Source organism: Mytilus edulis, chromosome 4, assembly GCF_963676685.1.
Source record: "Mytilus edulis chromosome 4, xbMytEdul2.2, whole genome shotgun sequence".
Classification (NCBI taxonomy): domain Eukaryota; kingdom Metazoa; phylum Mollusca; class Bivalvia; order Mytilida; family Mytilidae; genus Mytilus; species Mytilus edulis.
In genome coordinates, this window is record NC_092347.1 from 10,178,370 (window position 1) to 10,203,819 (window position 25,450).

Consider the following 25,450-nt stretch of genomic DNA (forward strand, 5'->3'; position numbering starts at 1 on the left):
TATATTAAAAATGTATTTAACTCAGATGTCATGGTAGCATGTGCCCAAGCAAATTCATGATATTTTTATCCTAAGCTTCAGAGTGCGCGAAATCTTTTTTCCCCTTGTGGTCCTTGAAGAAAATCTGCTGGTCCCCACTATTAGTTCTATTGAAATATACTAAAATTGTGTCAGTCCTATGCTAAATTTTGGTGGTAAAATCCTGAGGACCACCAATTTTCGCGAACTCTGATTAGCTTGTTGAAATCAATCAATTTCAAACTTCTATTTTTTTCTCCCCACCAAACATACAGCATTTATGAGTTATAACAAAAAGAACTTGATTGCACCAAGTCAGAACAATGATGATGTGTCTCCATACAGACTTACCATATGAACTATCAATAGGTATGGATCTGGTTAAAGGCAGCGTACTGTACATGCATTGTACATCACTTCTATATATGTAATCGTTTTAGTTTATGTAAGCTTAATAGAAATATTTCCCCCAGAATATGTTCAAAATGAACTGTCATTCGGGCGTGACGCAATTTATTGAATGACGTCATTGTATGGCATGTGACGTCACAAACGTCGAGTTTTCATATTTCTGACAAACGAAATATAATTAATGCAGCTATAAAAAAGAACTCGATGAAATACCATAAAAAAACACACAAAAAAATACAATAAGCAAAATATCCTTAAAACAACAGCATACAAATTGTAAGGTAACACAGTTGCTTCGGATAAGTAATTGGGGAGTTCTTCAGAAGCTTTTTAAACAAAACAAAAGTAGAACTGTGTACAAAAAATGAACGAAAAACAAATATGTAACACATAAACAAACGACAAACACTAAATTACAGGCTCCTGACTTGGGACAGGCACATACATACAGAATGTGGCGGGGTTACACATGTTATATACATGTTTTACGGGGCGTATTGCTGTGTGTTTGTTTTTTCTACATTTTCTAGAGGTAAAGGGGGAGGGTTGAGATCTCACGAAACATAGTTAACCCGGCGCATTTTTTCACCTGGCTCATGTCGGTTGGCTCTTGTCTTTGGGGTTAGTCTTGGGATGATTTTTAATTTTAGTTCAATCATTTATTTCGGAGTTTAGTATGACGCCCATAATCCGGCACTGAAATCGTACACATTTATGTTTAGGGACCAACTGAAGCACGCCTCCAGGTTCGGGATTTTCTCGCTGTGTTGAAGACCCATTGGTATAGTGATACCTTCGGTTATTTTCTGCTCTTTGGTCGGGTTGTTGTCTCTTTGACACATTCCATATTTCCAATTTTAATTTTATTATTAAGATAAAATATTAAAAATAGCACTGTTTCAATACAGTATAATATGTTTCATTTGTTGTCTGTTAAAGTAGTGGGTCTAACAGGACTGGTGGTTCAGATTATACTTATACAGAGTATAATTCATTGAATCAATTTCAAAACATCGTGCATTTGTCCTGTCTAGGTTATTTGTTTGTTTAGCAGTTTTGTGTTGCGTCTATTTCGCTGAACTAGTATCATTTAAAACGAGGGCGGAAGTTGCTGGTTTTGATCACACCCGGGTTAAACTGACGGAAAAAAGTATTCTCAGCTTCTCTGCCAAGCACAAGGCATTTATATATAGTAAGAGCAAAGACCGATAGGGTCGGAGCCAGACCAATGTATTTTGGTAGAATGACATGTCTTCCTGTGGACTGCTATCGTATAAACGAATAGTATGTAAAACTCATTTTTAGTCCGTCAAGTACACAGGAGGTATCATATTCATATTTCATTCACGTGTTCTCGTCCTAATACTAGTATACAGGTATAATAAAGATCAGAATCGGGGAATGTTTTAAAAAGACAATAAACCGAGCAAAGTGCAGAAAAAGTCCAAGGCCACAAATTCCCGCATACAGAGAGGGGCTTCAGCTGGCCAATACACAATGTATACTATTTCATCGAAATAGACGTAACATTAAACTGCAAAACATACAAAACAATCAAAATGGGCCTATTAAAAAGTAAATAAACTTGTCTAAATGGATGGTTCTTTGTCATTTTTAAATGTACTTCCATTGTTTAGTCAAATTGATATCCAATCAATTGTATGGCATGGTTCGTGTTGCTTAGTCTAGTTTTCCTAGAGGTATTTTCTGTATTTTTCTATTGGCAGTGTTATTAGATATAAGAAGGTGTGGTATTAGACAACCCTCCATCCAAGTCATACACCATAATAGGTCGAAATTCGGACACAGAGCCTTTGCTGTGTCACACCAAACAGCAAGTTATAGCTGGCCATATTGTTTGTTTCTCTTCGACTTATGATTTATTGTATTGCCCCTATGTATAGCTATGCACCGTTTTACAATCAAGAAATTATCTGTTAAATGTATGTGTGGCTTGTTTTGTAATCGTTCTTTTGCATTATCATATTTTGTACGACCTTTATAAAGATGCCTTAATTTGAACGATGGATCGAACTGTGATTCGAATCACCAAATTTAACTTTAGTGGTAAAGAAATGATCGATATGGGATATCCAATCAATAAACAAATCAGTGCAGGCGCAGATCCAGAGGGGGGGGTTCCGGGGGTTGGAACCCCCCCTTTTTTGGACGATCAATGCATTTGAATAGGGACGTGTAATTGGAACCCCCCCCTTTTGTCCTGGGTTAGGATCCCCCCGCCCCTTTTTTTAAGATGGCTGGATCCGCCCCTGCAGTGCATGCACAGCAAAAACACAAACAACCCAGTAATAGCTCTTTTATTCCTGTTCTTCATCTCGAAGTCACATCTGTATTTAGTCTCTTCCTCGTTTCCTTCGTTGACCAGTTTGTGTGTGAAATCCACTGTCTTTCTCTAAAACTAATTACAAATGTAACTTCTCATAAAAGGAAACGCGGAAGAGAAAAGTGTCAGTTATGTTGAAATTGAAATACTGTGACTTCCATAGTTCTAAATGAAAAAAAAGATAATAGATATATACATGTACCAACACATGATAATCATATGTAGTCGTCACTGTACGGACATCGTATGGCAGCTTGGCATAGTGACTAATATTCCCATAGGGCTATATAGTTAAAAAAAAAAAAAAGTACTTGTTTTGTTGTTGTTTTTTATTTCAAAATCTTAGTTTTGTCGTCAATTGTGTAATTAATGTTTGTGCTTTAAGTGTTACTACATGAAACTGACATTTAAAATTTACATATAATATTTGATTTAAGCAAATAGACTGAATTGTGTTTACCAACGATCCAACTTATGTTTTATGTAATGTATCATACAGGTAGATAGAAATGTATTTCTTTTTACAATGATCCTTCCTCTCCTTCTCATCCACCTTTTCTTGTCTATCTCGCTTTTTTATTCTCTTTCTCCCTCCAACATATCTTTTTTTGTCTTTCTATAGAAACATTCTCATAGTTTCTAATTATCCTGTCCGTCAATCATATGCTATCATACATGTATACGTAGTATTTTACTAGCATCTACTTTTTCGTAAGTCAGGTGATACTGGATCAAACATAGAGTCAGCTAAGCTAGAGGTCTCTGTTGAACATTTAAACTCTTCATTTTGAGAATCGGAATGCAGTCCTTCTATTCGTCGGACGACATCGACCAAGACCGAGAGATCTACACGAAAGAATCCACTAAAAGGTGCGTCCAGGTCTGACACCACAAAACACAACATACTGATAGAGAATACAGTTAATATACACATTACTAGTTCCATACGATAGGATAATGCCTTTAATAGAAGTATACCAACAAACGAGAAGAAACCAAGTGTTTCTAAAAACGCCCATCTGTAAATATAAAAAAAAACATAAGTTATGTCTTACACGATACTTTGAACTTTAAGGTTGACAAATATACATGTACTTACTTATTAGGATGACTTATAATTTTTGGAAAATGACGCAGTCATTGTTCCATAACTGCCGACCTGATTTCTCTGCCTACCGCGCTTGGTTTCGTATTTACTAATTTCAAAAACAAACTGGAGGAATGTGCTTGTGTTATCATTATGCATGAGCATTGTGTAGTAATCAGCCAGGAACCAGTTTACAAACTAACTGGTTTCTGTTTGTATTCCACTACAGTCGAAGAAAGTGTTGTAGTTTGACAGGAACCAGTCCAGAATTTTGTAAACTACAAAACGTAATCGGTTATTATCATTCCGTTTTGGTGTTTCATACCGACTTATATGGTTTGAATAAGCTTAAGACCCTTCAAACATTAATGTGATAGGTATATTAAAGACTGTTTTACAAAAGGATGAAACTGTTTTGCTTTAAAAGTCGTACTATAGTGATATATGTTATGTACGGATTTCCACTCTCACCGGTTAATTTCTTCTTTTACACGTGCTTTTGAAACTTCCTGTTTAAACATCGCAAGTTTTAAAATTGTTTTTTGAGTGAATTAAACTTATTTTAACAATCACGAAGCGTTCGGGAATCATTTCAAGCAGTTTCTTCTTCTCTTTGATGATGGAAAATAGGTTTTCTCAAGAAAATACCGCAAACGATCGCAGAGGAATTGAAACGTACAAGTCAAGTCGGCACCTGGTTAAATTGGCATCTAGTCAAATCGGCACCTATTTGACGTCAATTCGGCTTCCAATAATATTTATTATAATATTTTCTATTCAATTAATTAATAACTGTTACCAAGTACATAGTGAATATTAGGTAAACAACGAGACCAAAGTGAATATGTTGTTGTGTATAAAAGTAAACAACGAAGCTATTGTTTTAACCATTAGACAATTATTAAAATTAAATGGAAAACTATGAGTCCCTTTCAATAAATCAAACTTTCATGCCAAATAATTAGCAAATTTAAGGTGGTTTTTTTTTCAGTAATGTTTAAACAGCATTAAACAAACAATCCTGTAAAAGACTCAACTGGTTAAATAATGCATAAAAATATCCAATAAGGCTATTTTATTTTTTTCTGGGACGCCTTCCTAAGACGTTCGTAGGAAGGCTTCCTAAGAAGGCGTCCCAGAAAAAAATTAACATAGCCTTGTGGTCATAGGAAGGTGTCCCAGAATAGAATTTAAAAAGCCTTGCCAGACGTAATAATTATTTGGACTACTCATATATATCATTAAAAATACACCAAAAAATTCATGTAGTTGAGAAAAATAAATACATTCAAAATGTACATGAACATCCAAAAAAGTGAAAGTTAGTATTAACTCTTTTTGCTTTAAAAATTTACAACTGCATATAAGTATTGAATGCTTTTTTTTGTAAATTCATTGAGGTGTAAAAGCGTTGACCGAAGTACTTTTTGTATGAAGCGCATAAGCGCTTCATTCTAAAAATGTGCACACGGTCAACGCTTTTGCAACCCTATGAGGTTACAAAAAGAAACATTCAATACTTATAATTACTTTTTTTAGCTAGGATCATGAAAACACGAATTTTATAACTTTTTTATTCAATTCATCTGTGCACTTTATTGTGGGACCACGTGTTATCATGAATGAAAAGTTTTATTGAGTGATGCAATTGCTTGAGGAATAACATGTGATGTGCAGTTAGCCAATCAGAATAAAGTATTATAATGAAACATATATCAAATGTAATTATAACAAAATACATTACGTTGTAAGAGTTATCTCCCCAAACACTGTTTTTCTTGTGGCCACCTCTCCTTCGTAACCGTAAAAGATTTTATTTTACCAAATTGCTCGTTACATATTTAGGATAAGAATATTCGTTTGAACCATAGCTCTATGGGGACTCCATATGAGAGTTATTCCCCCTTTTTCATTTGATTCAAGCGATATGCATTTTCAACTGGTAAACCATAACTGATAGAGACCTAGGGTCTTCATGAGGTCATTGGTACTAAAAATGAAAATGAGGTCAATGTCAAAGGTCAAGGTCATATTATAAATTTTGATTTTGGCTTATTTTCACTTCTTTTCAAATACTGTATGACATTTTGACAAATAATTTTTCATAAATTATTAGTTGCGACATGTCCTTACTTGTATATTTTGGTTGAAAGGCTGCGCATACAATAAAAGGGAGTTTTTGTCCATCTTACATTTAAAATTACGCGTCAAGTGGTAGTTCTCATTAACCAAACATATTAAAGACCTAGGATATTTTGATTCAAGGTCCATGGTTTGTGACCTTGAAATTGAGGTCAAGGTCATAGGTTAATAGGACGTCATAAAGCCATAGGAACTAACATTTTAAACTGATTTTTCATATTTCAATATAAAAATAGATCTTTTCTAGTGGAAAGACTTCAATTATTCTCTGAACAATTTGTTTTTAATTTACATCATATTTTGTGGGAGAAGGGGGTTCAGACTATGTGGTATCAGGTCTGTTTGCGCCCAATACACTTTCGCACCTCGCACGTTCACACCCAAGGTCCATTCGCACTCTACTCATTCGCGCCCAATTTTAATTCAAATTCAAGTTGAATAATTGGAAAATCATGATTGTTGTTTTAAATTGCTTTGGTGTAAATACTGAATGTATTTTTAGCTTGGTATGAGTAAAACATTGAAGATTTTAAAGGAAAAACACAAAAGATAATTGTTTTTAAGCCCTTTGATCTGAAACAACGAAACAATAAAATATAGGAACCAAAATATAGCAATCCACTATTATAACCAAAACATGATAAAATTTATTCAACACACAGAAAAGAAATAGTCAGAATCTCACTTCATTATGAAAGAGGTCAATGAAACAAAGTATAGCAATACACTAACCAAAACATGATTAAGAGTTATTCAACGCTAAATAAAACGTTGACAAAATACCACTTTATTTAGAAAGGATTATTATTATCTTTAACAATACGCTATCCAAAACATGATTAAGATTTATTCAACACAAAAAAAAAAATGCTGTCTCACTTTATTTTGAGACAATGACAACAATTATACTTATAAGAAAACACTTGCTTACAGAGTTATTAAACACAAAACCAATTAAGATTAGTTGCGAACATGTAGGGTGATAAAGTGAAAGGGGGCGAACATGAGTTGGTGCAAACGTGAATGGGCGCGAACGGACCCGGATTCAGCCTATGTACCAGTGAGAAATATAGAAGCCTTTATACGGTATTTATTTGTACAATTCAGGTAGTCTTGACCTATTCATTTGTCTTAAAAAAAAACCCAGCCAGTTGGCACCTTCACTTCACACACACACATATACGAATATCAATTATATGCTTACGAGACATGTTGCATTGTTAAACTAATTACGGTATGTGAAAATCAAGACTTGCATAAAAACTATCCCAATATTAGAGACAGTGGCGTCATTTTTCTTCAGAGCTTTCAGCTCTTTGATTGATTCAATCCTGGTATCTATGATGATTTTATTATGTTCCTTGAAAAAAGTTCATTTATTTTTGTGCGCCTAGGGGAAGACGGTAATTTTAATTATACTATCTGAGCGTTCTTTTAATTCAAAACATTTAAGACTGCATGGACTTTTCGGGGCTTGAATTATTGTTTTGAAACCCTTTATATGTAGATACAAATGTGACCCCCCAAAAGCAATGTGGTAAATTAAGTGTAATGTTGAGGTCAAAATACAGACGCAGTTAAATTATTAAATATAAATTATGAATAAAATGTAGTGTATTAGCATTAGAAGTTCATACACAGTCCGGTATATGATGGATTGCTGCTACCACTGAGTTTTGAATTTACATCAGAGCCCATCACAACATCTTTTTACCTCAGTCTACAACCGGTTTTTGATGAGGTTCTTGTTACTCTTTTGTAAGTTTCGTGAGCTTGTTTTTTTTTTTAAATATTTTTCTTAACTAAAAACTTGTTATGTAAAATAAAGCTACCACACTATATCTCTCTGTTATCAACATACAAGTACATGCATATTAGTATAATTGTAAATACTTACTTGACCGGGTGTATTTTTGTATGTAGAATACTAAGTCTATCAGAACAAATGCTGTTTAGCTGCAAGATGTGTGCCATGATTTTTTCACACAATACTCGATCAACTTGTGTTTTACTGTCGTCTACGTCAGTCTTTACTTCTCTAAGAACATCAATTATAGACCAAATTTTAACTGGAAAGAAGAGATGACAGAAAATCAAAACTGGTGAACGTGGTTTAAGTTTGTAATTTGTTTTTATAGTTGTGTTTGCTTCAAATCAATACAAAATTAAGCAGAAACGCAACGAACAAAAAGGTCGTAGTAGGGATGTATACTTCACTCACAACAAAAAAGATAAAATGAAATTTAAAAGATCTGAGAAAAATCGCAGTTCAAAGACGATTACAACAGAACTAAAATCTCACGAAATATACCTAAGACTAAAAACTGTACATTTTTGGATAAATGCGGTTAAAATGAATTACGTATTCTCGGCTTAATGAAACCAATTTTGCAAGAAAAGAATAAGGCTTCTTTATTGTCTTCGTCCCGATTCTTTTGTTCTTTTTATGTTATTAGCTTATCAGTGCGTTCGTTTTTAAATTTGGGAAGATCTTTGGTGGCCGCGACCCCAACGTTATGAAACAGTTATATATTTGTAGAGGAGAATTTAACAATGAACCAATATACTTTATACTTGTGTATTTCTATACAAACTTACTTTTCACATTTTCGTCAGGTTTTTGTTGAAATGAATCTGGTCGTCTGTCCAAGATCTGTAAAATCATGAAAATGATCTCTGATTTGACACATCTGTACACACTCCGGCGCATACTGGGCTTTGGTAAGTTGATTCTTGTACAGAACGTAGCTATCTGATCGATCATGCTAATTTCCTTCGTAACTTTGTCCATGATATGGGTTTGTTTCGACAATGCTTGCTGAAATGCAAACCCAAAGGAAGTAGCATAGACCAGTCCAGCAGGTGCTAGAAAACAAGCTATGGCATCATTTATATCCGGTGCGTTCGGGAACTCAGCTTTAGGCCAAATGAATGTTGTTAATGGCGAATATAAGTACAAAGTGAATGGACATAACGCCAGGGATAACAATGCAGGAAAGGCTATCTTCAGCAAGTCAAGTGGTCTGTTACGATGTGTTTGGAATGCTTCAATGACTTCATTGTCAAACGGCGAAAGAAAGGGTGGTTCTTCTTTAGAGAGATCATTGTATTCTTCCAAATCAATTATATTAATTTCAGATTCCATTTTTCGCTTCTTTGCGACTCCCACTGCGTGTTTCCTACAGTTACTATATGCATATAATCCAATCATTGCTGAATAGAAACATAAAAAGGAAAGCTACAAAATGTATTACATGTAAGCATTGATAAATAATATTGTACTGATCCTAGATTATTTATCCGTACTAACGAAAGGTTTGTATTGAACAGAAACTACCATCTCTATTGAGAAGCTTTTAAATTGTTGAAAGATATCTTAAAATAAAAGTTTTTACTTAAATGGATTTTAATAAAACGTTAATTGTAGAACTTGATAGTCTAAGACTATTTAAGTCAGACTCTGGGCGATATACTAGTAGTATTTTTAGTTTGTTTGAATATTTTAAGTCTTTTGTGTTGCATGTTTGAGCTACATATGTTTACACAGTTTTCGGCTGCCGGATTCCTATACTAGTCTTTTTTATTGCTATAGAAGTTGAACAATCATTGTTACAAAAGTTGAACAATCATTGTTACAAAAGTTGAACAATCATTGTTACAAAAGTTGAACAATTAACTACAGACTAAACGAAGAATACTTACTAAAACCCCTGTTCCTTTGCTTTGGGGTGTATCACTTGTCTTGTTAGATTATCTTGTGTGACCATACATATACCCTATCATGTCATTGATTTCCATCAGATTTCAATGAATATGTCTCCAAAGTAAGATTTTAGGCCGCCACATTTGGGAACTTACAATATAATAAAATCTATCATTTATCTTGAAGTAAATAATCGACCAGTCTGTTATATTTTCTTTTTTATATATATAAATGAATAAAACGTACTCACCAAAAACCACCAAAACTACCAATACAAAGGGTGGGACCATTATTTCAACAGCGGATGGTTCAGCGGAAGTTGTTTCTGCGGTAGCTTCGGGCTCAACTAATTGTTCCGCTGTTGCTTCAGGCTCTGACGACATTTCTCCCTCTGCTTCTGGTTCAGACGTAATCTCAGATTCTGGTTCGATATCGGGTGTGACCTCAGATTCAGACTCTGGTTCCGGTGAAACTTCAGATTCTGTCTCTGGTTCAGCTGTCACTTCAGATTCTGTCTCTGGTTCAGGTGTAACTTCAGATTCTGTCTCTGGTTCAGGTGTAACTTTAGATTGAGACTCTGGTTCAGGTGTTACTTCAGAGTTTGTTTCTGGTTCAGGTGTTACTTCAGACTCTGTCTCTGGTTCAGGTGTTACTTCAGATTCTGTCTCTGGTTCAGGTGTAACTTCAGATTCTGTCTCTGGTTCAGGTGTTACTTCAGATTCTGTCTCTGGTTCAGGTGTAACTTCAGGTTCTGTCTCTGGTTCAGGTGTTACTTCAGATTCTGACTCTGATTCAGGTGTAACTTCAGATTCTGTCTCTGGTTCAGGTGTAACTTCAGATTCAGACTTTGGTTCAGCTGTCACTTCAGATTCTGTCTCTGGTTCAGGTGTTACTTCAGATTCTGTCTCTGGTTCAGGTGTTACTTCAGATTCTGTCTCTGGTTCAGGTGTAACTTCAGATTCTGTCTCTGGTTCAGATGTAACTTCAGGTTCTGTCTCTGGTTCAGGTGTTACTTCAGATTCTGTCTCTGGTTCAGCTGTCACTTCAGATTCTGTCTCTGGTTCAGGTGTAACTTCAGATTCAGACTCTGGTTCAGGTGTTACTTCAGAGTTTGTCTCTGGTTCAGCTGTTACTTCAGACTCTGTCTCTGGTTCAGCTGTCACTTCAGATGTAACTTCAGGTTCTGTCTCTGGTTCAGATGTAACTTCAGGTTCTGTCTCTGGTTCAGGACTTACTTCAGATTCTGTCTCTGGTTCAGCTGTCACTTCAGATTCTGTCTCTGGTTCAGGTGTAACTTCAGATTCAGACTCTGGTTCAGGTGTTACTTCAGAGTTTGTCTCTGGTTCAGGTGTTACTTCAGACTCTGTCTCTGGTTCAGGTGTTACTTCAGATTCTGTCTCTGGTTCAGGTGTTACTTCAGATTCTGTCTCTGGTTCAGGTGTAACTTCAGATTTTGTCTCTGGTTCAGTTGTAACGTCAGATTCTGTCTCTGGTTCAGGTGTAACTTTAGATTCTGTCTCTGGTTCAGGTGTTACTTCAGATTCTGTCTCTGGTTCAGGTGTTACTTCAGATTCAGACTCTGGTTTAGGTGTCACTTCAGATTCTGTCTCTGGTTCAGGTGTCACTTCAGATTCTGTCTCTGGTTCAGGTGTTACTTCAGATTCTGTCTCTGGTTCAGGTGTTACTTCAGATTCAGACTCTGGTTTAGGTGTCACTTCAGATTCTGTCTCTGGTTCAGGTGTCACTTCAGACTCTGTCTCTGGTTCCGGTGAAACTTCAGATTCAGATTCTGGTTCCTGTGTAACTTCAGATTCAGACTCTGGTTCAGCTGTTACTTCAGATTCCGTCTCTGGTTCAGGGGTTACCTCTGATTCTGTCTCTGGTTCAGCTGTTACCTTTGACTCCGGTTTGGTTTCAGAAGTTACTTTAGATTCAGACTCTGGTTCCGGTGTAACTTCAGATTCTATCTCTGGTTCAGCTGTGACTTCAGATTCTGACTCTGGTTTCGGTGTCGCTTCAGTTTCAGACTTTGGTGCAGGTGTAACTTCAGATTCTGATTCTGGTTCAAGTGTCACTTCAGATTCTGTTTCTGGTTCTGGCGAAACTTCAGATTCAGATTCTGGTTCAGGTGTAACTTCAGATTCAGACTCTGGTTCAGATGTTACTTCAGATTCCGACTCTGGTTCAGGTGTAACTTCAGTTTCAGTCTCTGGTTCAGGTGTTACTTCAGATTCAGACTCTGGTTCTAGTGTTACTTCAGATTCTGTCTCTGGTTCAGGTGTTACTTCAGATTCTGTCTCTGGTTCAGCTGTTACCTCTGACCCAGGTTCAGTTTCAGGTGTTACTTCAGATTCAGACTCTGGTTCAGGTGTAACTTCAGATTCTGTCTCTGGTTCAGGTGTCACTTCAGATTCTGTCTCTGCTTTAGATGTAACTTCAGATTCTGTCTCTGGTTCAGGCGTTACCTCAGATTCTGTCTTTGGTTCAGGTGTTACTTCAGATATTGTCTCTGGTTCAGGTGTTACTTCAGATTCAGACTCTGGTTCAGGTGTAACTTCAGATTCTGTCTCTGGTTCAGCTGTAACCTCTGACCCAGGTTCAGTTTCAGGTGTTACTTCAGATTCAGACTCTGGTTCCGTTGAAACTTCGGATTCTATCTCTGGTTCCGGTGAAACTTCTGATTCAGACTCTGGTTCAGATGTTACTTCAGATTCCGTCTCTGGTTCAGGTGCCACTTCAGATTCTGTCTCTGGTTCAGGTGTAACCTCAGGTTCTATCTCTGGTTCAGCTGTAACTTCTGACTCCGGATCGGTTTCAGGTGTAACCTCAGATTCTGTCTCTGGTGTGGCTATTATCTCAGATGCTATCTTTGACTCTGTTTGAAGCGTTAATTGCAATGTTAACCAGCTTTCACTTGAATTCGTTGCTTGAGAGTAGCCTTAAAATAAATGTCAATATAATCATTTTAATATTTTGATACATATTCATATTGTTGCTTTTACTCGGAATATCTAAGAATCGTGAATGCTTCTTTCTGTTAATTTAATTGGTTGTAAAAGCGTTGACCGTAGTTCATTGTGTATGAAGCGGAAGCGTTTCCACCTAAACATGTGGGCACGGTCAACGCTCTCTTGATATTTCTTGCTGCTTTACCAAAACAATTAATTTGATTCGCGGATTTGGGTCATTTTCTTTATTATTATTTGTTTTTGAAGGTCTGTGTCATAAAAGTCATACCTAGCATAAAATTAAAATAAAATATAGAGAAGATATTATTGGTAGATCTGAATAGAATGATTTTGTCTTTAAGTGCCAAGTTTATAATAACAGTGTCAGCAATGAGCCATTAAGAGAAGAATAAAGTTGACCTATCAAATACAGCGAATTATTCATTTTGGATTATTAAAATAAAGCTTTTATAAAAAGAAATATATGTATTCTTTGTTTTGCAGCCTTGGTTTGATAGTGTGCGTAATCATATCAGCTGGTTTTGATTCATTTGATTTGATCTTATATCTCAATTTAAACAATTATGTGTTTGGTTGAGGTCTGGAGCTGGCATGTCAGTAACTGCTTGTAGTTCACTGTTAATTTTATTTATACTGCACTCGTTCTATTTGAGCAGTCAAAATGCGTTGACTGTATATTTCTATGCCATATACGGTCACTGACCTGATATCACTTTTCCTCATGAATATTTAAATAGAAATTGTCGAAATTATATTTAATTATTCATACGACCTCTTCAACCTGTAACGATGCGTTTAACGACTCAAACTTGTTTCTTTTGCAATTTTTGGGAAAACATATTTCACTTATTAATATTTTTTTGTTTGCAACCTATAAATCATTGTGTTTTATGTTTATTGATGATATTTTAGTCTGCAACGAATTCGTTCATCATTGATTGCGGTAATGATGTACATTTCATCGTGTTTTATATTTCTCCGTCTGTGTGATATGGGGCCTTTTTAAAGGGGGATTTTTCCCAATATTTAAATCAAATAAATAACATTAACACAATAAACAACAATTGAAAATGTTTTTTTAGATTGCAGTATAAAGACAATAATAGTGCATTGACTTGACATATCAACGATATAAGGATGAGGCCCGAAACGGGGAAAATGCTCGGCACAGCCTCGCATTTCCCCGTTTCTAAGCCTCATCCTTATATCGTTGATATGTCAAGTCAATGCACTATTATTGTCTATTTGTATCATTGTCATTTTGCTTAGTTTTCAATTTACCTTTCCCAGCTGACATCGGACTCTGACTTCTGATGAACTGAGCCTTACTGTGTGTTTGTTTATTCTACATTGACTAGAGGTATAAAAGGGGGGGGTGAGATCTCACAAAACATGTTTAACTAAGCCGCGTTTTTGCGACTGTCCCAAGTCAGGAACCTCTATCATTTGTTAGTCTTGTCTGTCTTTTTTTTTTTTTAAATTTTCTTTCATTAATATATGTGTTTGAGTTTACGACCACTTTCACTGAACTTGTATACATTTTGCTTATGTGCCAGCTAAAGACCGTCTCTGGGTGCAGGATATTCTTCCTGTGTTGAAGACCCATTGGAGGCATAAGGCTGTTTTGTAATCTTTAATCGGGTTGCTGTCTCTTTGGCACATTCCCAATTTCCATTCTCAGTTTTAGTTTTATCGTTTTATCGTTTAACCCATGTGTATCACCAATAGAAAAAAAGTCTAAACAATAGATTTGATTCATGATATCTTAAAAAAATATTTTTACAATGAAATTCTTTACTGAGGAATCTTGTATTGTTATTTGTTCCAGTCCATACATTATTCATAAGCGGTACCAATTAGTACGTACTAATTCGAATTACTTACTACATAAGGCAGCACAAAATTGCCTATAACATTAAATAATAGTCAGTACACAATTGTCTTGCTCATAACATTAGTCAGTACACAATTGTCTTGCTCATAACATTACTCAGTACAAGATTGTCCAACTTATTACATAAAGTGAGTACAAAATTATCTTGCTCATAACATAAGTGAGTACAAAATTATCTTGCTCATAACATAAGTGAGTACAAAATTATCTTGCTCATAACATAAGAGAGTGCAAAATTATCTTGCTCATAACATAAGTGAGTACAAAATTGTCTAGCTCATAACATTAGTCATTTCACAAAGCTCTTTGTCATTAAACAGTACACAAATGTCTTGTTCATTGATTTGTTAGTACACAATAAATTAAATTTCAACCAAAGTAATTGGTCATTACAAACTGCTTTTATTAATAAAATTGAGAATGGAAATGGGGAATGTGCCAAAGAGACAACAACCCGACCATAGAAAAAAACAACAGCAGAAGGTCACCAACAGGTCTTCAATGTAGCGAAAAATTCCCGCACCCGGAGGCGTCCTTCAGCTGGCCCCTAAACAAATATATACTAGTTCAGTGATAATGAACGCCATACTAATTTCCAAATTGTACACAAGAAACTAAAATTAAAATAATACAAGACTTACAAAGGCCAGAGGCTCCTGACTTGGGACAGGCGCAAAAATGCGGCGGGGTTAAACATGTTTGTGAGATCTCAACCCTCCCCCTATACCTCTAGCCCATGAAGAAAAGTAAACGCATAACAATACGCACATTAAAATTCAGTTCAAGAGAAGTCCGAGTCTGATGTCAGAAGATGTAACCAAAGAAAATAAACAAAATGACAATAATACATAAATAACAACAGACTACTAGCAGTTAACTGACATGCCAGCTCCAGACTTCAATTAAACTGACTGAAAGATTATGATTTCATCATATGAACATCAGGCACAATCCTTCCCGTTAGGGGTTTAGTATCATACCATCATAACATATATGAGAAGAACATAACCCGTGTCATGCCAACAACTGGTTTTTGAATAAATGTGTTTAGTTCCGAGCTCGTATTGTAATTCTTCCATTTTAGAATTGAAATAAGGAAAATTTTCATCAAGCGGGCGTTTAATGCCATAAACTTCTGCCTATATCACTGATTCTATAAATAGTCTTTTCAAACTAGACTGTTAAATTCGTGTTTTTTGTCCGTTTTTTTCTCGGAGCTTCGACCGAGTAACCACCTTCATTAAACATTCCCAAAAATATGGCCTGCAATGCACTTTCTCAAAAGAATCTGTACTACAAACATTTTAAATTCTAAAGTTTTCATAACCAATTTTGGTAATGTTAGATAATTTTACGTTTAAACCATTTATATTTTTAAATCTAACATATAATGTAACCTTACCTCGGTGAAATGCCAATCCTGTAATGAGTATGGAGATTATCGTAATGCAAGTACGCTTTGTTGCCATCCTCAACAAACATAAGCAACCAATAGCTGTCAGAAATAAACTGATGGCTTTACTCGATCAAATGAACAACTTCATACTGTGAAGAAATATAGAATTGATTCGTTTTTTATAAATTAATGAAGCGATTTTATGATCAATAATTTTTAATGCTTTTTCATGATATAGTTTACTAGTGTGTATTCCTTGTAAAACATTGCTTGATACATATTCCCAATTTCAGCATAATAACGCACTACTTTAAATTTTACAGTACTTATAGAAAAGGATAAAAGGACATTATGGTATGTCTAAATGCAGGAAATTATATTGCACTGCATATTTTTAGTACATCGAAAGGCCCAAATATTCAACAGTCATAAATGAATAGTGGTTTGATAAAAAAAAATAAGATGTGGTATATGATTGCCTATAAGACAACTCTCCGCCTAAGTCCAAATGACATAGACATTTTAGATCCTTTCTTTTTTGCTGTTGTTCTCTAAATTTGTTTTTTGTATCATTTTTTTAGCCCACACCTCATATGGTTAAATTAGAACATGACAACCTTACCCATTTCTGAAGGTTGTTTGATCAGTAAAAACATTTTCAAAGATTAGAATGTCATTGAAATTTAAAAGCCAAAGAAGTATAAGACATAAAAACGTGAAGTGTATTTTGACCAAAAGAAACCTAAAAGATTAGACAATTTCATCTACGGCCCCCTTGTCTTCTTGTTTAGTTATTCCTGAAATAGTACCAAGTTCGGAGAATTCAAGAAAATTTTGCTAAGAACCATATATATATATATATATATATCAGCACCAGAGCACTTGAGTTATGTTTTTTTTTCTAATTAAGCAGACCTTGTACAAAACAGAAAACCAGAATTATGTTTAACGAACCTTCAAACATATTATTTTTCAATAATGATTAATTGATTAAACAAGTTACAACGATCTTATTCATCTTGATTTGAATAAAACGTATAATTCTTGTGTAAACAGTATATGTAATTAAACGTCTTTCGCACTGAGTAATCACAGTGAAGAAAATGTGAAATCCAAGTAAAAGCCAATTGATTCATTTATTAATTTGTAATAAACCAATAATTCACCTTCAATATGAACTCCTAACAGACTTTTGACGTGGGAAAAGAAATACTGCCATACCTTTACACAACAATGACTTTACAAAAAAGACAGTTATATATAAAACTCTTGTAAACTCAACAACATGTTTGAAATGCTATTAAAATAATTTCAAAATGAGCTAAAACTTTAATATTATAGAAATTGTGTTCTTTGACAAATGAAAAAAAATAATTGATGCCAAATACTAATGCTTAGTATGCACACAAATTCTATCAGATCAGTTAGACATTACTAAAGTCTATGATAAAAAGTTGTTCGGCAGTCTTTTTGAAATTATTGAGTTTGTTAATCAAGTTGTTTTTTTCTGTCTATTATTTTGTGATTTTTTTTCCAATGTATTCTTAAATGTGTTTTCTCTCGGAAAAACTTTGTTTATATCCTGAATTGCGTTTTCATTTCAAACTTTTATGTAAGTTATATATATTTAAGGGTAAGATAGTTCATGTGTGTCATCTCCATCATTTGAGTCTATCTATGTTTTATTGGTTGAATTCGTCTTGCTCAGTCGTTAGTTTTATTATGTATAGGTTTGACAGTTGTTTGTTTTTGTTTTGTTTTTACCTTGGCGTATCTGTCGTTCTTCGAGTTATGCACTTGATATCCGATGTTTTGTATTGTTGCTATGTACTTTCACTTTAATTAACTCTTTCGGAAGTATGATGAAAGAACATTTTTTTATCATGTTGTTTTGTGTCAAAATCGATTAGAAAAAATATAGTGTAGTCTGGTTTTTTTTCTTCGCAGCATATGGGTTACCTAATATTAGATAACCTTTGTCGTATTTGGCACACATTTTGGGTCCTCAATGCTCTCTTCAACTTTGTAACTTGTTTGGCTTTATAACTATTTAGATCTGAGCGTCCCTGATGCGTCTTATGAAGACGAAGCGCGCGTCTGGCGTATTAAATTATTATCCTGGTACCTTTGATAACTATTTACACCATATTGGAGATAAAATTCGTATGTTTTAATGAGACTTATAGGAAAACGTACTGTGTGAAAAATTCAGGAAGCTTTTCATTTAATTCTATTTAGATATTAAGATATTTGTCTAACACTTACTTGGAGATACTGTATCAAAATGAATTATAGATAGAAATGAAAAGAAATGAATGAAAAAGGGAAACCTGCCAACAAACATTAATAGATTGTAAGAAGATGGTTTTTTTTCTTCTATTAAACAGCTGTTTTAAAAATCAGTGAGTAGAATATTATGACAATGAAGGCTCAAATAATTCATTATGTAAACTTCAAAATATTTGACCACATACTTCGGATATGTTGATTCGTTAGAAAGTATCATTTTCTTATCTATATAAGTTCAATAATGTAAAAGTTGATAAGTCAAACGTGCACTCTAGATGATATCTGTAACATATGATAATGAAGAAGCTACTGTGACAACTTCTAGTAATTCAATAAATTTTAGAAAAAGTAACTTGACGTCTTTTAAAAACTTTGCTGTAGACTGAACATAGATATTAGCTCAAACAAAAACGAATACAGAATTTGAATATCTTTCATCCGGTGAAATTTCGTGGTCATACAGAAGCTTCATAAAAAGGGGCACTAGCTGTCACATTCATGTTCACCGATTTGACTCAAATCCTCATATTTGATTTTAAACAATGTAGAACATTTATCCAAACTATTAAAAGTCTAAAATAAACAATTAACTGGGCACGGGAATGAACATTCGTGGCTTCGTTAAGTGTGTAGTTTAGTCTAGACGCCATCTAATTAACTATCGAGTTGACCTCCATAGTCATCCGATGACCATATAAGCGATGTAAACATAATTATAGATATAGATAGATTAAGGGAACTCGTGCTATTGGATGCTATTGGATTGTTCTATGTCAGTTTAATTTTATATTATAGATTAAAAATACATGTGCATCATTGTTTTTACCTGTATAAGAATATTTTTTGTTGACCGAATCAGTCAATTAAATGAGTTACCTTTGTTTCACTTTCAATGTTCACATTTGTTTCCTTTAAATAACTTTATACACAATTAATTCAAGTGTTATACATCTCTAGCTAAGAGGTTAAATTGAAGTTCACATGAATACAGATTCATTGAGATAGAATTATTCACTTGCAAGTGAATAATTTATCATCAACGTGTCTTGGCTTATTTTGACGAAATTGAAGCATACTGGCTGCTAAAAGCGAATAATTATTTCACTATTTCACTGTCATTAATTATTGAACAAAAACAATCATATTTTAGACTTTTTATATATCTCGTAGCTAGTTCTCCTTTAAGTGATTGTCGTCAATTACTGTCTCATAAAACACATTTTTTTGTTGTGGTGGTTTTTGTCAGGTCGTTAGTGTTCTCCTTTGAATTGTTTCACATTTTGTCATACCTTTTACAGCAAACTATAATACGCAAATATTTTTATATGATCTCATATAACCTCACTGTTATACGGTATAAGTTTGGTTTGTTGTTGAAGACAGTATACTAACCTGTAACTGCTCACATGCTTGTTTTTCGGTCTTTAATGAGCTGTAAATAAGTAACCATGTTACATCTACTTTTATTTGTACCAGGTGTAAATATTGAATTTATTGAATTATGTTTCTCAGTACAAAATAAAAAAGTAAGCAAACAGTATATCTACTGGGCCTTTCTATAGATTTCCATATTACTACTGTATCTATATTCATTATCATTTTTATCATTATTTTTATCTTACCTTTGACAATTATGTCCGTGTTGTCTTGAAAATTCAAACAAATATTGGTGTAAAGGGTTAAGATAGACAAACCTATTAGTTTGAATAAAGCAATTGATTGATTTCAGTCGATTTCTTACACACATTGATTGAACCTGTTAAAAGCCAAATAGCAGTTCTTACATATGTCATTTTTCTCAATATTAACTTACTGACATTAGCTAATATGATCAATACATGAATATTTACTACAGGTGGATTGTTGGTTTGTTTCAGAGAAGTTTACATACCATTTTTCTGTTGTTTACTTTACAAAGTATTTGTGTTGTATTTGATTTCATGTCTTGGTGTTGAAATACGATTGTGTACTTTATTTAATTATTTCAATATTATCGTTGATAATTAGAGATAAATCGTTCTCACTTTTACTATCTCGCCTTGATACTTTATTCATTGAAAATCATGTTAATCCATTACACTTCCACAAACCTCTTCACCCTTGGGAATAAAGGATTTATACAAAAGAAATGCCATATATCAGTACTGCTATGTTTAAAAAACTTGAATATGTGGATTCAAATGAGGACAGTTTAGAATAAAATGTTCCGGATATGGTGATTTATTCGTGGACCTGGTATTGTTTGTATTTTTTGTTTATTGTGAATTATTAAAGTTTCTCTTAATCTATAAGATCCTATAACATTTTCAACAGTACTTAATAACCAAAACCTGCAATGTTTACTTGTACTGCATACTACATAGAATTGACCACGTGATTATATTAACCAAAATGTGAGTTTGCTCTAGCTGCTTCTCTTATTTGCTTATATTGCAAGGGAAAAACAGTTTTACTGATTTATTTTATTTTAGCCGATGTAACAATATTTTTTCATTCGATTGGAATAAAATGGATCGTTTGAAGAGGACGTGCCAAACATTATTATTGCCAGTTACAATTTGAAAACATTTGTGTATCATGTGGTTTTAGAAAATATTTGCGAGAGAGAAGAAACGTTTACGTTCGAATATTTTATTTAAGTTATCGTGGTAATTTATTAAATGGTCGATGACACAAACGTTTATCTTTTACTCCTTTTTAACCCCTTTCACATTCATTGAATAATGTTTTGTGATTTTAGTTACATAAGGAAGTAATATATTTGTCATCGGTGTGAGAAAAACAAACATGACGTTATGACTTTGAGTGGTTTCAATCAAGGGATGGTTCGGAAGGAAGCTGCATCTATAATAGACTATTTCATGACAAAAACAAATAAATATCATTTATGTCAATGCATTAGCTCTGGTTGAAATGGAATTTCTAAAGCTATATTTTTTTTGCTTTATTTGGTACAATTATATTCAAGTTCGGACAGAAAAGAGCGATGCACCTTGTTTGAAAAAATTCTGCAGCTGTAGTAGAAAACATAGTCGCGCAAGATGTAACCGTTTAATGTATATTCCAAGAGTACCGAGTTATGTAGTGATCTTAGAAATGGAAAATAACTTCTTGTCTCATATCAGTATGGACACATTTCGAAATGTGTCGAACAATAACTTAACAGGTTTAACCTTCATAAACAATTCAATAGAAGTATTGACGGTAGATGCCTTTAAGGAAATGAATAACCTCAGACATTTGAAAATATCACATGAAACTTTTTTAAATGTTTCTTCTCTGAAAATGTCATTCCAAAATCTAAACAAAGTACGAATGCAAACAATGTATTTCATAAACAATGGATGGAGTATGCTTCCTTTGGACTTCCTCTCTGATTTCAGAAATCACACCTTGGAGAAACTATCATTTGGCGACAACATATTGAAGAATTTTAATAGCAGTCAGCTGTCCGAATTGTCAGAGTTGCACACACTGAGTGTTGAAAGAAATGAACTTGCATTTCTAAATGCACGTGGTTTACACTCGGTTATAAATCTAGTTCTAATTTCGAATAATATATTTGAGATTCCAAATTTCTGTGCAGATAAAACAGGACGGTCGTTAGTACCCAAGTTATCTCGACTTGATATGACAGATAACGCAATTCGAAATCTCCACCCAGCGTCTTTTGTGTGTTTAGAAAATTTGCATCAGCTTATACTGGATGAAAACCGTATTTTGGTTTTAGAAAATGAAATTTTCTATCGTCTTACAAATTTAGAAATGCTATCGATCAATCGGATGTATAATCTTTCAAAAATTAAATCAACAGCATTTAGATGTCCCTCTTTGAAAGCATTAAAATTTGTTCAAAATAATTTCAACTTTGAGAGTTCAAATACAAAGAAAACGTTTTCCTACAACCCTAGTGAACTTTTCAAATATGTCCCGAGTTTAAAAGAAGTAGATTTATCGAATAATTATATGACAAACGATCCTGTTGTATTTCGGAAAATATTTTATCCACTGTCGAATTTGACTGAAGTCAGATTACAAGCATCGTTTATTAGGAAATTACCAGAAAGATTATTTCAAAGAATGCCATTTTTAAACACCCTTCATCTAAGGGGTAATAGAATCACATATTGGAATCGAAACGTGTTCGAAAATCTAACGTCCTTACGAAATCTATACATGAATGGAAACCACATTCGAGTTATTAACGAATCATCATTTCCGATCCAGTTATTGCAGTCGTTGGACTCATTTGATATATCGCAAAATAAATTCTGTTGTACATGTGCTCAGAAATGGTTTGTTGATTATTTACGTTCATCAAATATTTCTAAAATACTTAAACATTGGCCAAAATTTTACAGGTGCGAATACCCTGAGGACAAGAAACACTTCCTTCTCATGGACTATAAGCCAACAGATGCCGACTGTTTATCATGGAGTCCGATTTGTACAATAATTAGCGTTATTGTATCAATTGTTCTTGTTTTATTAGTTTTAATGTTTTATTGTCATGCAAACATTCGTAATTTGATTTATCTATTTCGAGTTACCAAACAGGAAAGGAAAGGATATATCAGAGTAAATTCCTCTACAAGTTTTGAATTCGACGCTTTCATTATATACAGTGATTTGGATAGGCAATGGGTTCACTCAGAACTCCTGAAACACTTAGAAGAAAAGGACTTAAAAGTTTGCATTCCCCAGCGAGACTTTGATGTTGGAGAACGTATCATAGACAATATTACTAAGTATGGTGGCAAAAGCTGGAAAGTAGTTGTTGTTATATCGAATAACTTAACAGAAGGTTTAGGGTTCCAATGGGAACTAGACTTTATACAGGAAAGAAGACAAAGCCATGGGAAAGATGCGTTAGTTCTTATAATGTACAGTCAAATAGATTCAAGTCATATGACTAACTCTATCAAGTCTTTACTTGACACGACCCCACATCTACGATACAAAAAAGGGTTAGGCGAGGATTTGTTTTGGTCTGCCTTTACGAAAGCCGTCGGGAAACCATTTGAAGATCCTCCTACAACTACCCCGTAGAGCCTAAATAAACTCATCATAGATACCAGGAAGTAGTATAAAAGTAAAAAAAATACTCGGAAACTGATCATATTCAGCAACATTGTAAATTATAGATTATGTATTTATCCAAAAATGAAAGTTCATCTCAATATATAAAATTTCTAACTTGATGTACTTAGATTGACAACCAAGTTATCAAAGTCATAAAAAATGTAACTTTGTACTCTTTTAAGGATTAAACTCGATACATGTTGATAGAACGCATTTTCGATAAACAAATATATCAATGAATGCTAAACGCGCGTTTTTCATTTTCAGAAGTTGGGTAATATATATGGCAGTTTACTTTGACACTCACGAAATGTGCGCGTTTTTATTAGAATTCTATATTTTAGTGTAGAAAACCACTTTAACATGTTAAATTCGTCTAGGTCGGGCGGGCACTCTTGTTCTGAAAATCTGTTTTTATAACAAGTGTTATATATATACTCGTCCGTCCGTCACCAACATGCTGTTGACGGAATACTTTATTGCAAAATAAATGAAACTTTTCTAAAGAATAATTTCCTTTTGTTCAATATATTTAAACTTTTGTCAGTTCACTTGTCTCATTGAGTAAATACAAAAGCTATTATTATCTCTATAGTTTACTCACATGGACCTTTTTTCTGAGAGAAATCAATCCTTCATTTCTTACTAAACATAAAAAAAAAGTATTTTCTTAGTAGATAAAAATACAATATATAAACTCACAAAACTGCATTTGATGTTGTTTTAAACATCAATTGGTAAGCCAGCACATCTTTACAATCAGTCCATATAACAAATATAGTGACCCTATTGCATTAAGCATCAGAGAACAGGGAAAAAAGCTTACATCTATTTCAATTAACCATGAAAAATTAGATCAAGTTCAGATGAAACCTAACAGTCAGGTATGTACACCTAACAATAATTCGATACACATAATATAGTTGACCTACTGCTTATAGTATCTGAGAGACGGACTTGACCATATTTTTTTTTATTCACGAACACTGATCTATGAAAATGAGTTTAAGCACAAATGAAAAATTATAGACAGAAACTTCGTAACATTAGGTATTTGAAGACAATGTATGAAGCATCAATGTCTTCTAGATATACCGTTACCGAATAGTAATCCACAAGTCGAGACACAAAATGAAGTTTACTATGTATATTTATTAAAAATGTAAAGTTGGTGTATTTTGTTATTTCATTTGGGCTTGCTTCATTTAATTTATTTGTATGTGAATCTTTTGTATTGTTTTATATGAATACTTTTATTTGTATATTATACTTATTTATTTATAGATAGACGAAGTTGTGGTATTAGTGGCAATGAGACAACCGTTCGCTTTTCATTTTTAGAAGTACACTCATGTAATATTGCATTGCAGTTTATAATGTAACTGCTCCCATATAATGGCCCTATTTCTTATCGAATCTGAGAAAGATATCCAAAACAAACATACATATTTAAATTAACCAGGAAAATGAGATAAAGTTTAGATGAAGCCTGACAGTCGGACATGTACACCTGACAATCATTCCATACTCAAAATATAGTTGACCTACTGATTATAGTATCTGATGTCCAAACGTGACCACGTAACTCTATCCATGATCACTGATCCATGAAAATGAGGTCAAGGAAAAATGAAATATGACGGACGAAAACTTTGTCACATAAGGTATATGCATACAAATTGAAGTATCCAGATCTTCTAGATTTTGAAAAATAACGCTTTGGACAAATAGTTTACACCGTCGTCGCAGCCGCCAGATTGTCATGGTTTAATTCATTCTTAACAGCCGTTTCCTAAATCAGTGAGTCGAAAACAATGGCAATGCATCACTTGAAATCATTAAAACTTTAAAATGTTAAACCACATACTTTCAATATGTTGATTGCAAAGATATCTAGATGATATCTGTAATTTATGATATTGATGAAGCTGCTATGACGACTTCTAGTAGTTTCATAAATGTAATTTGATCTGTAAAAAAATATCGAATGAATAGAAATCTTAATAAAAACAAATTATATTAATCAGTCGACAACTGATATATTTCGAATGTAATTTCCTGGTAATACAGAAGTATCTTTTAGTGATTGTCATCTGTTGCTGTCTGATAAATTTG

At 33.8% G+C, this 25,450-nt stretch overlaps 2 protein-coding genes across 2 annotated transcripts; one reads left to right on the top strand and one right to left on the bottom strand.

Moving 5' to 3' along the window:
* Positions 1-3,090: 3,090 nt before the first annotated feature.
* On the bottom strand, positions 3,091-13,971 carry LOC139518660 (uro-adherence factor A-like). Its single transcript, XM_071310135.1, has 5 exons — positions 13,956-13,971; positions 9,956-12,643; positions 8,601-9,215; positions 7,900-8,071; positions 3,091-3,792 (listed from the first exon to the last, which is right to left on the bottom strand). The coding sequence occupies exons 1-5, from the start codon at positions 13,969-13,971 to the stop codon at positions 3,468-3,470; spliced, it is 3,816 nt and encodes a 1,271-aa protein (XP_071166236.1). The 3' UTR covers positions 3,091-3,467.
* Positions 13,972-21,109: 7,138 nt separating this feature from the next.
* On the top strand, positions 21,110-24,506 carry LOC139518904 (toll-like receptor 13). The gene has a single exon (XM_071310579.1). It carries the CDS (start codon positions 21,167-21,169, stop codon positions 23,300-23,302), a length of 2,136 nt encoding a protein of 711 aa, XP_071166680.1. The 5' UTR covers positions 21,110-21,166; the 3' UTR covers positions 23,303-24,506.
* Positions 24,507-25,450: the final 944 nt, after the last annotated feature.